The sequence below is a fragment of the Parambassis ranga genome, chromosome 2 (genome assembly GCF_900634625.1).
Source record: "Parambassis ranga chromosome 2, fParRan2.1, whole genome shotgun sequence".
NCBI classification, from domain to species: domain Eukaryota; kingdom Metazoa; phylum Chordata; class Actinopteri; family Ambassidae; genus Parambassis; species Parambassis ranga.
In genome coordinates, this window is record NC_041023.1 from 23,689,624 (window position 1) to 23,702,640 (window position 13,017).

General features: G+C 43.4%; 1 protein-coding gene across 1 annotated transcript in view; it reads left to right on the top strand.

Annotated features, from left to right (window-relative positions):
• Positions 1–13,017, top strand: part of LOC114429656 (fatty acyl-CoA reductase 1) — a 34,891-nt gene that overhangs the window by 18,690 nt on the left and 3,184 nt on the right. The window contains exons 3-8 of the mRNA XM_028398351.1: positions 5,449–5,624; positions 8,438–8,617; positions 9,266–9,443; positions 10,726–10,770; positions 10,867–10,985; positions 11,853–11,920. Coding sequence (XP_028254152.1) covers positions 5,449–5,624; positions 8,438–8,617; positions 9,266–9,443; positions 10,726–10,770; positions 10,867–10,985; positions 11,853–11,920 — 766 coding nt within the window. The remainder of the gene's footprint in view (positions 1–5,448; positions 5,625–8,437; positions 8,618–9,265; positions 9,444–10,725; positions 10,771–10,866; positions 10,986–11,852; positions 11,921–13,017) is intronic.

A 13,017-nucleotide genomic window follows, 5' to 3' on the forward strand; every position in this document is an offset into this window, starting at 1 on the left:
GTTAAACATGCACATGCCACTATTTTACCCTTACGAATAGGACTTGATCAGTGTCAATCCTTCATGGCATTTAATGAGACCACAATTGTCGCCTGCAGACATCATCATCTCCATCTTCTTTCTGTCCCTTTGCTCTTGCAGAGTAATAATATTCTCCTTGACTCAGCATGTGGACTGGGATGCTCAGTCATACTGAACGCCCAGACTCTACATTTGCTGTCACTGTAAACCTCATTACTCTGTTCATATTGATCTTCTCAATTGAGTTGTGTACAATGATAGCCCAAAGCCAGACATGAGAAAACCCTCCATTTTCATTTAGTTTGCTTTGAAGAGCTGCTTCCCAGCAATCTGTGATCAGTCCCCTAAGCTCTTAAGAAGCTGGGGGATTCAGGGTTGAGAGAGTTGAATAAAGAGTGTGGTATTGTCTCTCTTAAGCAGACCAGGCGTGAAATCTAACATCAGTTGAAAGCTGTGTTTTAGGCAAACCAGTACACTTGGTCCCACGTGCAAATCAAGCACTACCTACAAATTCTCTTCTTGGCAGCATCCCAATGCCTAAGCAAAGAGTCAACATTTTAAAAGATAATAAATACTAAATCAATGTTTCTAAACCCATGTCAGGTGGCAGTTTCCAGCTCTGACTGTGGCAGTTCTTAGCCCAGGAGCTGAAATGTTGGTTGGTTAAACCTGTTTTTATGCCATCTGGAGCCTCAAAAGCAGGCAAGGACACAGACTGACTGAAGACAGGCTGAAGAGGAGTGTAGATTAAATCTTTTTGTGGCTTAATATGCTGACAGCCCCAGGGGTTAGTCACATATGTCCTCCTTCACAACTTCCCACGAGAGACCTCACTTTCCCCACTTCTCCTGATGCTTCATCCTGCATGCATACAAGGCCTTGTCATCTCATCAGATAGGAGAGAGCATGTCCATAGAATCTGAGAAATAATGATCTGTATCCCTGCAACTCATGTGGAGCTTTTTGTACATGTGCTGGAAGAGTTCAGGTAATTACAATATCCTTTGGAAAAACTCTTCCCACATCCCATTATTTGACTAATATAGACAGTGCATGCCAGGAAATGGAGGTCAGCACTGAGGGTGCTGCCGTTAATTGCTTCTTTCTGACACACTTTGGCAGACTCTCCCTGACTACTGTAAATTTTCCGGTCTGTTCTTCTAAGATTGGTGGCTTCAGACGTACTCAGTAGGGAAAGGTGCAGACTGGGATGTTACTAAGGAACACAGAGAAAGACATTCGGCATTACTGGAGTGGAGGAAGTTCTTTCACAATTTTTTAGACCATTGAAAGAAGTACCTTTTTTTGCTTCCTGTTTTAGGGTAGGAATTCCCCAGAACAAGAGGAAGTTGTGTAAATGAATATTTGAATTGTGCACAGGTAAACTGACTCAGTTATGGTTTTACATATTACAGATTTCTTTCTGTATTTCTTTCTTGCTGTATATAGCAGCAAATGCGCGTCAACACTTGTCTTGGTGTAACTGGACGGAAACTGTGATAGATAGTAGCTGCACTGCAGTCGATCCTTTTTGTTTCTCCCATTTAAAACACCTCTGAAAGGGTTCCAGCTGGGAAAAAATGCACAAAGGTGTGGGCTGACCTAATGTGCCCTGTTAGTTGCTGCAGTAGAAAAATGCCTGTTGTACCTTTTGGTTATTTTGTAATAAATATAGAATATGGAGGAAGGACACTTTGTTTAAAGTGTTCTGACCCTTGTTAGAGTCAGTTCTACAGGTGGGATGACCAATCTGTCAGAGTTTTTATAACTCTGTGAAGAGCATGGCCATCATTAGCTCCATTTCACACTGTGACCTATTGTGACCTGACATTTTGGCACCAAAGCCACCTCTGACAATGCCAAAGGGGGGGGGGGGGACTTTTCTCACAAGTTTCTCACCACTTTTTCTTCTTTTTATCTTTCTCCCTCTGTCATCATTTGGCTACTGGGGGAAAGGTCTGTGTGTAAAGGGGCTGTGAAGAGTCCAGTTAAAGGGCAGTTAGTGAGAAGAGAGGCTGTTTAAATGGCTTCTCGGGTTTCTGGGCTGAAAGGAAAGTGCCATTAGTGTTAGGTTTCTGTGAAAGTCCACAAGTCCACAGAGCGACTGCTTCAAATGCTCTCGATGGAAGATTTATTGCATTTGGGGTCCTAAAAATGGCAGGGTCCAGAGGAAGTACAAACGTCTGCTGCATGTAGAGGCCACCTCAACAGGCTAAAAGCATGGAAAGTCACTTTAAAGTCGACCTTGATCCAGACACACTGTTGAACCCGTTGTGGTTATGACTGATGTTTTTCCAACCCTCGCAGGGTGTTGCAAACTGGTGTGCTATTGTCTTCTTGTACAAGGCAGTTTGCTCAGTGACGCCGTGGGTTGGTGAAGGGTGCAACGGCAAATGCGAGCAGTGGAAGGCTGGCACAAGACAACTTATCATCCACAGAGCCTTTTTATCCCACAATGCCATTCTCTGCCTGTATCCGTTAACAAAGAGTTCTCTGAAGCCCACATGTACGGCCTCATTGACACATCTGACCCCGATGCACCCTCTGCATTCAGAGTTTCTACAGTTTTGAATTTGCTATGATTTTAGTGTGAGTTCAAGTCAAAGAGTGAGCTGTGTACAGAAGCTGATAGCATTGTGCTGTAAATGAGGACTGTGTTCCTGTGTGCAATAGGAGTTGCAGATTTGCACAGCTCACTGAGGTAACTGACAGGACTGAGCTGAGCAGCTGGGAGAGAAATATGAATCCTGTTTCTCAGATCTGCAACTGTACTATTGACTAAAACAAGAAAAAGCATTTGTATATGGTTTTAAAGTCAATTAAACATTGCTTTTAAGAAGAAGAAATATCCCTGTAATACTTTTGAAAGAAACACCAGTAAATTGCTAAGTAGTATTGTGTAAATGTGTCAGTTAGCAAGATAACACCTTCAAACAAACACATATGATGCTTTCGGAATAACTGGAAACTCACTCTGTGGTATTGTGGCTTATAGTTCCTGCTCAGGCAGACTTTTTGACACCTCGCAGAGCTATTTCTGGTTTTTGGTTACTGACATGGTTTTAGTCTAAACATTGCTGCAAACCTCATGAATGGAAGTGAATTTCTCTACTTCTGCATAAGAAGTGCCAAAAGATATAAATAAGTTGTGCTTGCAGGGTAAACTTTCGTGGAGACCAGTAGTCGTCACTCTGTGACGAGGCCTCTGCTGAAGTCTGGGTGGGTTGTTTTTGTTGCCAGGCTACACACCCTCAAGAGGAAGTTGAACAGAGGCCATTAAATGACATCAACAGCTCAGTGAATCACACATTAAAAGGGAACAGTTTGTGCAGGCTGATCTTCATGTTTTTGGAAGGATTTTGTGAGAAAGCTGCTGCACACTGAAACTCTTCTTCTGCTGCTGCTCCCTACACACTGTGGGACTCTGTGTACTGCCAGCTGTTAGCCTAAAGCAGAGTGAAAGGAAAACTCTATTTTTTTTTGCATTACATAATAACAACATTGCTGTGTTATCATGCAGAATATTTTTGCCTGCGTCCCCCACTCCGAGTTATGAGCAGCTCTGGGGTTATGACATTGCATACTATACTTGTGCCTAATATGGGCAGCTGAGGAAGCACAGAGTGGCATTTCAAAGCAGAAGATTGATGAGGAGACGGAACATGAATATAAACAGCTGTTTAATTCAACATCTGTCCTCTAGAGCTTCATCTGACTCACATACACAGAGCATCAATTTCATAACGGATAGCACGCACGTCCATGCCAATCCCTTCTTCCCCCTCTCATCCCCACTTCTCTGTTCCTTCTTCACATGCCATCCCTTACTATCCCTCTGTAAAATCTCTGTCTACACAGTTGCCAGGATTGTCAGCCATGTTGGTGGGTGAACTGCAAAAGAGAAAAGCATGACGCAGTCCGCCTTCAGATAGCATCTCCTCCTCTCCGATGCAGCGCCGCCGTGGCTACATGTGCATTCCTGCAGGGATGCACCGCTCTGTGCTGTGCAGGGTGTCGAGCTGGCAGGGGCCCTGCGAGACATGAGCCGGTAAATCTAGACGAGAGTTCACATAATCCCCCCCCTCCTCCATGTTGGAATGTCATCTCAGTTAGCAAACAGCAGTGTAAACAGGTGGAATAATATCACATAAGCAGTGTCAGTGTCAGTATAGGCAGCGCAGAGGGACTCATGTTCAGCCGCCCCTGATAGTTATGTATACAACAGGGAGTGCATTTCTGTCTTCAGTAAAGCAACTCGCTGACCTCTCTGTGTGTGCATGCTGTGTTGAAATTAAGACGTTTATCAGGAAACACACCTCAGTGCGAGTCATGGCACTAGTGACTACACACCTACACACACCTCTCCAAAGCAAACATCATATAAGAGTACACACATCTGCACAATCATGTTTTATTTTGGCTAAATGGATAACAGAGCAGCTAATCATCCAACCTAATGATCAAACATGCATTTATAAGTTATGGTTTTGTGTAGGACAGTGGTATAAAGCAAAATGACTCATTCACTATTACGGTAGTTTGTGTAACATTTTCTCCCCTCAGAGGCTGATTACAATTTATAATCTTACTCATCTGGCAAATTCTGAGAATGTCAGGCAGGCCTCTCCACAATAGTACATATGTCTAAATTAGTGAATATTACCTAGCAGGCCACCCAGATCCAAATGCAGCCATGGTTATCTTGTGCCTCGAGCGGCGGGTCTGGTTTTCAGTCAACATAAAACGGCACATGTTACCCTGCTTGGAACATCCCTCTCCATCCTTAAGAAGCACTAAGAAAAACATATTTTGTAGTCCATCGTATTTACCGTTTACTCTCAGAGCTTCTATAATTGTCTAGTTTTCTTTGTAGGTCACAAAAGCATCTGTCAAATGAATAAACAAATGCGTTGTGTGTGTTGACACTGTGTTGGAAAGGGGCTACAGATACTGTGTCTGAGTGTTGGACTGAAAAAATGCAACACATGTCTGCAACAGCAAACATTTTGTGCTGTTTAGTATGAAATTTGTGTGTCAGTGTGGAGATTTGGTGGTCGGATATCCTGGTTACAGGAGGAAACACAAACTCATTACTGCGGTCTGACCCTTCTGTCTGGCCTCTTATGTCATTCATGTTCCTTGGTATTGTTTTATTAAAATACAACCTTAAAAATAGAAACAAATCATGTGGCGATAATGAATCTCGCATTTTCTTGCCTGAGGCGATTATGCGAGTAACACATTTGCTGTTTTTGCTTGCTTGAGATCATTTGCATTCACCGTCATGCTGTTTTAGTGTTTAGCTGTTGACATGTGATTTAATAGCTGCTCTGCACTCCAGCGCTTGTGGGCAGAATTATTATGAAGTCAAACACTTAAAGTTGTTGTCCAGCATTACTTAAACATCTTTTTCTTTTTGCGTTGCAGCTTTTTGACCGAGTGAGGGAGGACAACCCTGATTTCCACCAGAAGATCATCCCCATCAGCAGCGAGCTGACGCAGCCTGGCCTCGCCATCAGCCCGGAGGACGTGGAGACGCTCACCGCCTGCATCAACATCGTCTTCCACTGCGCTGCCACCATCCGTTTCGATGAGCCACTCAAGTGAGGATTCCCTTAAACGCACAACAACGTTTCTTCCTTATTGTTGTTGTTGCAAACGTTCCTCATAACAGGACGTACGGCTCGCTGAGCAGCCTGCATTGTTTTTTATTGATGTAAAGCCGAGAGGAAGTGAAGCAGGATGAGGATGTGAAGAACTCAACAGTGTGACAACTTGATTGTTCCTCCTTTATTCACAGAGCCTACGATTTGGCGGTTAGTTCTAATCTCACAGGTAGAGTCAGTGTTTTGAGCCAGCATGCTTGCCTGTAGATGATTCTCTGGACCCAGTGCTGACACCCGGCTTGTGTGAGACTGAAAAGTAGCCTGAGGTTCTTTCAATTAGTGAATCTGCAATCTATTCTGCTGTGATATGGTGACCTATTTATCCTTTTCTTTCTATGGGTTGTGTGATGGCAGATGATCTGCTCCAGCTTAGCTCTTCATAACCAGTGCCATGTGTCACCATCTTAGCCAAACTGGGCTCCCCTTAGCTCCCAGTTAGTGTAGCAGTGATGACACCCACCTGTCATTTAAAGTAGCTTCAACAGGTTGCCTTTTTTTATACAGGGATTACATTCTGTTTACTGTGCTACAGTATTGATTTTATGTAAGCCGGTTGCTTTTAATACCCATTTGTGTGAAAACTGCTTTCAATTAGAATTAGCAGCTAGTGCTATCAGGCTAAATCAAGGTCTTGTTGTCAGAGCAGGAAAGCTGCCTGATTAACTCACAGTATGAATAACCTGCATTTGACAGACGGTGGGGGGGGGGGGGTCTACTGGTGTGACCTCCTCACATTTATTAGGTCAGAATCATAAATCTATCAGGTTATGTCTGTGTAGTGACAGGAGGAGTTCACACACATGACAGATTCTAGTATTTTTAGACCAAATCTACAAGTCTTGAACCTCCGTTTACCAACCTGGTGACAGACAGAGGGCAAACATTTATACTGTGATGTGACATGTCTTCATATCAGTGAACAGTTTTCACTTTGGGCTCTGAACTAAAAATACATTATTATTTATAGAGTGATTTCCTCACTTTAAAAGCAGCTCTAAAAAAAAAAAAAAAAAAAAAAAAAAAAAAGTTCCAGAGATGACGTAGAAATGTTCAGGATTAAAGAGGGAAAGAGTGCTACACCTACACCACCCTGCTGGGAGAAATACAAGTTTTCATCAGAATGCAAACAAGTAGCAGCTTAGACTATTCCAATCTGCTGCCTGTGTATATGTGAAGGTCGATTATTTGTGTCAAAGGTGGTGTTGGATGGAGGTGGGTGTTTTTTTGGAGGCGGGGCAGTTCGAGTGACAGCTCAGTTAAAATTAAGCTGCTCCTCTGCTCCTCCACACAGATTTATATTGATCTATTAGTGCTTTCACATCCCTCTCTGCCCTGCTGCATCTTTCAGGCTGGCTTTATCATCTGTCTGTGCTGCTTCACCTTCCATCTTTGTCTCCCCGAGTGGCTCTCACTGCAGCGGCTGGTGGCCTTGTGAGCAGAGCAGGGACATAAATCAGACGACAATGTTGAAATTTTGTGACCTCAGTTACGTACACGTAAAGGATCATTCCTGTTTGTCTTTTGTTTTTATCTCTATGGGTTAGGTTAGTTTAGGTTCAGTAAAAAAGTATTTTTTTAATAACATTATTAGAGATATTGTTTAAAAATGATTACATTTATAGAATTAAAACTAGTACTTTGATTTTGAACTGGTGCTGCTTCACTGTAGTAATATCATGATGTGAAGGACAGATTGTACAACTTTTTAGATGTCACTGAAGTTTTTAGACGAGTTATTCTGGTCTGTATTTAGATCCTAATCATCAGAGCAGAAACGGATGGATGATGAGTCAGCTGCAGGAAGCGAAGCAGTGGTGCATCCATCTCTTCCTGACTGTCCTGCTGGCGTGATCCGCAGACAATGACACACCCACACACTGCTCTTCCACCTCCTGACCACACCTGACCCATATATACATACATACACACCACTGGACTGATTGTCCACACACACCATCCAACTCCACCTGCTGCTGCCACACTCACCCCCATGCAGAGCTTAGTATCCCCTGCAGAGTGTGGTTAAACTGACCCTCAGGGCCTGGGGCCAAATGTGTGTTACTGCAGACCTGCTAATTGATTACCTGGTGAATGTGTCAGAGTGTGGCCCTCAGAAAGTTTACATGAAATAAATTCTGTGTTTAGATGATTTTTTTAATGTCTATTAGCTTGAAATACTTTGAGGTTTGTAAATTCTTTCATTTCTCTTCTTTATGGGACCAGATTTCCTCATTGCTCCCCTCACTACATGTATGAATGAATGGTGAATTTGGAAACGCTTAGTTTGATGTCTGAAAAACCTGAGAAAGACATGTTAGAATGCTTCCTCGTGTTGGAGCGTTCGTGCTTGGATGAGTGGCTGAAAATGCTGTTCACTTAAAGTAATGATGAGATTAACACATTTGAGAGGAAGAGCAGATGTTTGCTTTTTTTTTCAAGTCTCCACCTCGCTCCCCCTGCTCCGTTTGATTTCATGTCTTGTCGTGTCGTTCTGCTCTGGCTTAAAACCATTTTTTTTACTAGTCTGCAAATTCTCATTAAAAGGGAACACCGAGTCAGCAAACAAACCAGCTTGCATGCAAATGCCCACAGATATTAACTGTCTAGCAAACACACACATCCTCAGAGCCTTTCCCAACATTTAATCCGACGCACACACACTGAATTTCCCCTCCCACACACACACATGCATTTGCACAGCCTTTTTCTCCCACACACACAGTTTCTAACATCTCTCTCCTCTCCTGCAGACACGCCCTGCAGCTGAATGTGATTGCCACACAGCAGCTCCTTGGCCTGGCCCAGCAGATGCACCACCTCGAGGCCTTCATTCACATCTCCACCGCCTATGCAAACTGCAACCGCAAGCACATCGATGAGGTCATCTACCCACCGCCTGTTGAGCCCAAGAAACTCATCGAGTCTCTTGAGTGAGTGGATGAAGGACTCTTCTGTTTGTTTTTGTTGATGTGTCGATTTTACATAACCCTGTACATACACACACTCCTACACGTTACTCCTAGTCCTGGAGTGGTGGAGCTTATTTCCACACCACCCCTCATGGACTCCTTTCAGTACTATGAATTGTAGCGTATCACATTTATCATCATTCCTGTCTCTGTTTCGAGAGATTGAAGCGGGTATGTGGGAGAAAGAATGTTCCAGTGCTCTGTCTGTTGTCTCACCTGTGCATACGTGCCCAGTTGGCTGAAGAAAAGAGGCTTTACTGTGAGCTCATTGCTTTGAAAAGATTGGGAAACGCACACACACCTGTCCATGTGGAAGGAGGTCAGCTGACCAACAGGATCACAGAACAAAGAGAAATGAAACTCAGAGCAGCCAGATGTTTTTTACTCTTTTATTAGTTTTACTATAATAAGGTTAATCTGGGATTTAGGGGTGATATTATGTTCTAAGGACATTTCAGTGCTTTTATTTTGCAGTCTGTAATGTTGGAGCAGCCTTTACATATTATGCTCATCACAATAAATCTGAAACGGTTCCAAAATATGCTTATTCATGGTTTAAAAAATGAGCACTGCACGCTTTTATTCCTCTAACTGAGCTCCTGACTTCAGGTGGATGGACGATGGCATCGTACGGGACATCACGCCGCGACTGATTGGCGACCGGCCCAACACGTACACCTACACCAAAGCCCTGGCTGAGTACGTAGTGCAGCAGGAGCAGGACAAGCTCAACATTGGCATCATCAGACCCTCCATAGTGGGAGCCAGCTGGCAGGAGCCTTTCCCTGTGAGTCCACCCAGTACTCACTGGTTCTTCTACCTGTTCTTCTACCTTGACTGGACCCAATCAGGGTTTCTGCTCAGTATGTGTCCTCCTGCAACAGTAAAATGAATGGAAATGAAATATTGATTGGTGTAATCCTCAGAGGTCAATACTGCTCCCCTCTGGCTTTTATCTCAAGTGGCCTGGAATTAAAGCAAATTAGTTAATATCTGTGCCGAAGACCTGTGTTTTCAGCAGTCATCTTCAATCAACACAAACAGCTGCTGGGATGGGAGGAGGTCGGTGAATGGAGAAAGGGGGGGTGGGGGGGGGGGGGGGTGTGCATCAGAGCGCAAACTGAAGCTGCAGTGAAAGTAGGAGGTGGTGCAAAGTGCTGTTCAGTTTCCTAAATATCATGTTGATGTAGCATCACAGACATTCAGTCAGTAGTGATCCGTACCTGGTTTTGTTGTGTCCATTTCGTACATTGTGGAATACTTAAGACACCTGGCTGGTACTAAATAAAAAATTATCACCATTTAGTAGCTGGAGCCAGAGTGTTCTGTGTTTTTTTGCTTTATAGAAAGAGCTCATCATGGCTTTTAACTATATGTAATTGTCTGAAAAAGCCCCTCAAAGGTTGTAGCTGTAACATCTTTTTGCTCGTAGAAACAAAGGAAACCTAGAAATCTCAGCATGAATAAAAAAAAAATACCACAGGAAAATAGTTGTTTATGTGGAGTCAGGAAATGTAGGCCTCATGTTTGCTGCACTGAGACTGTGACGGCAGTTCTTGGCTCCGTGCTCAGCACTGCAGTTTGTAAGCTCTTCAAAAGGCCTCACTCACGCTTGGCCATGCAATCGCCTTGGCAGCCCATGCCAATAGGCTCTCTGAGGGGGAAAAAAACAGCAGGGGGATGGGCACAGTTTATTTATATGTTTGTGTTTACAGCCTCCTTTTTTTTTTTGGAATCTCCCACACGATTTAAAATATCCAAACATGAGTCTCCCGCTTCAGACTGGCTCATAGCCACCAACTGATTGTCATGCTGAAAACGCCTCCGGCCCCGCTGGCCTGTTCGTCTTCTGCTCTGTGCACCTTATTATTAGACTCAGGACCTCGACCACATAATGAGCCTCCAGACCCAGGCATTAGAAACTACAGCAGTCTATTGCCAGTGGTCTCATTCATTTTTAATGGCAGCTAATCGAAGTTGACAATCACTGCTGCCCAGCCATAGGAAGTAATGTAACCCTAGCGCACACAGTCTGTGATGAGTTTGATTTCTGTCTTCTCACCCCTCAGGGTTGGATCGACAACTTCAATGGGCCCAGCGGTGTCTTTATAGCTGTAAGTTTAAAAAAAAAAAAAAAAAAAAAAAAAAGTTAAATGTTGAAGCTTGCCGCTGAGTTTTGGCGCCCTGACATGATGTCGTCCTGTGATCAGGCCGGGAAGGGAATCCTGCGCACCATGAGAGCCAACAATGACGCCGTGGCTGATCTGATCCCGGTGGATGTGGTCATCAATCTGACCCTGGCTGCTGGCTGGTACACTGCTGTGCACAGGTCAGGAAAAACTAAACATATCAAAAAAACATCCCACATTTCCCAGAATGCAGTGTTCTGAGTCAAGTACTTTTAGTGCATCACGTGGCAGCATCTTGGCTCGTTCATTTACATCCATCAGTTGACAAAATGTCTGGTGTTGCAGTGCTTACCTCAGAGATGCATCAATACGAAGGATGCACACACTGTCCTAGGTCAACCAAGGAGTCTAATTTGGATTATGTCAGACACCACCACCTGTTCCACAACTGTTTTCTATCTGCTTGTGGCTCTGACACAGTTACTTTTTTCTGTGCCTAACAAGCATCAAATTTGAACAAGAAATGATGCAATAGTGTGCAGGTCAGAGTTGTGTGTGTTCTTTGTGGGGCTTTGGATGATAGAGGAGTATAAAGTCTTGACCTAGCAGACACAGTGTGCTTATAGTGACTAAAGGAAACATACTTTGTGATGACGGTGGCATCTTTTGCATAATGGAATACAAAAGAACAGGGATAATTTAATTTAGGAAATTTAAAACTGCAGTCTTACCAGAAGCTACTGGGTCAAATTTTCCACACCAGGAACAATGTGAAGGAAAATCTGAGGCAGCCACTCCCATAATGGATACACTGCTAAAAACACACGCACAAGATGAAGCCTCGAAATGAAATGATGCATGTCAGTGTTAGAGTAGAGCTTCTGTTTTTTTTTCTGAATGAAAACCTGCATTAAAGGGTTAAAGTGTGTCCCTCATCTCAGATGGAAAACACTCATGAATGAACTGTTTGTAAAATGTAAGCCCTGCCTGTTTATGGACTAGCAGGAAATGTAGACTCATATATTTTTACTGACGTTTATATGACCTTCATCTCTCCCTCTTTGCAGACCTAAAACAGCTCTGGTGTACAACTGTACGACCGGCGGCATCAACCCGTTCCACTGGGGGGAGATTGGTACGTACACGGCCTGTGGTAATAGAAACCCGTCACTGCGGGCAGGTATTTATAGAGCCGTTTTGTCTGCGCCGGCCAGCATGCCACGATAGCGCCGTCTCTTATTTTGCTCTCATCATCACAAATCAATACTACAGTGCTGTGACATAATGTCGGTGTCACAGTTGTGTGGTGTGTGGGGGAAGTCTGCCACCTGCTGGACAGATGCAGAAGAGACTAAAGGCTGACTAGTGTCCTGTTTTTAGAAACGGCTTTTGCACATATTAGCATGATTTAAAGGCTAAAACATTTTGAAAATGTGATTATTTTTAAAGCAAATGACATTGTGAAAACCACTTAATGCTACATTTAGTAGCATAAATTAATCAGTCACATCCTGTGTCTCTGTTTTTTTACAAAGAGTGGAGTTCAGTTGTGTGTGTAAGGAGTAGAGAAATGCGCAATTATCTAATTTAGCATCATTAAACTGACCCAAATTCATTAATCCACATCATACATCGGGACTTCTTCTTCTGCTGAGTGCACAAACTAATTATCTTTACATCATTTTAAGCTTGAAAGGTACACTACAGGTCAAATTCATACTACACTCATGTAAAGTGGTTCCAAAGTTTTTGTAATTGAACCTAAATTCCAGTTTGTGCATTTGTAAATAAGATTTTTATTTGTAAATGTGGAGACGAGTTGTGAAACACCACTTGTAATGACCCTAATTTGAGCCCGTAGACATGTTGATTTCACGTCCCCTCTGCAAATATGAAATATTTGCATCTTTTTATGAGGATGTGAGGGAAGCGGATTGATCCCACATGAAGAGTGAAGTCTCGTTGTAGCTGTCCGGCAGGATATCAAAAGGTCCCACAGATTAGCAAACATGCTCCCTTCACCAAAGAAATTGCTTCCAGATGGCGTGTGGCGGGATTAGGTCTCGTCGCTCTGACTCACTGTTATGAAAGAGGAGCTGAGGCCTCTCTCGGATAAATGAAGCTAATAGAGGAATATTAAATGTAGAACATAACTGCTTGTTAGTTGCAATGCATTGTGGGTACTCTCCTGTCCCAGACCTCAGAGAGCAGCTCAAGGTTAGCAGCGATACT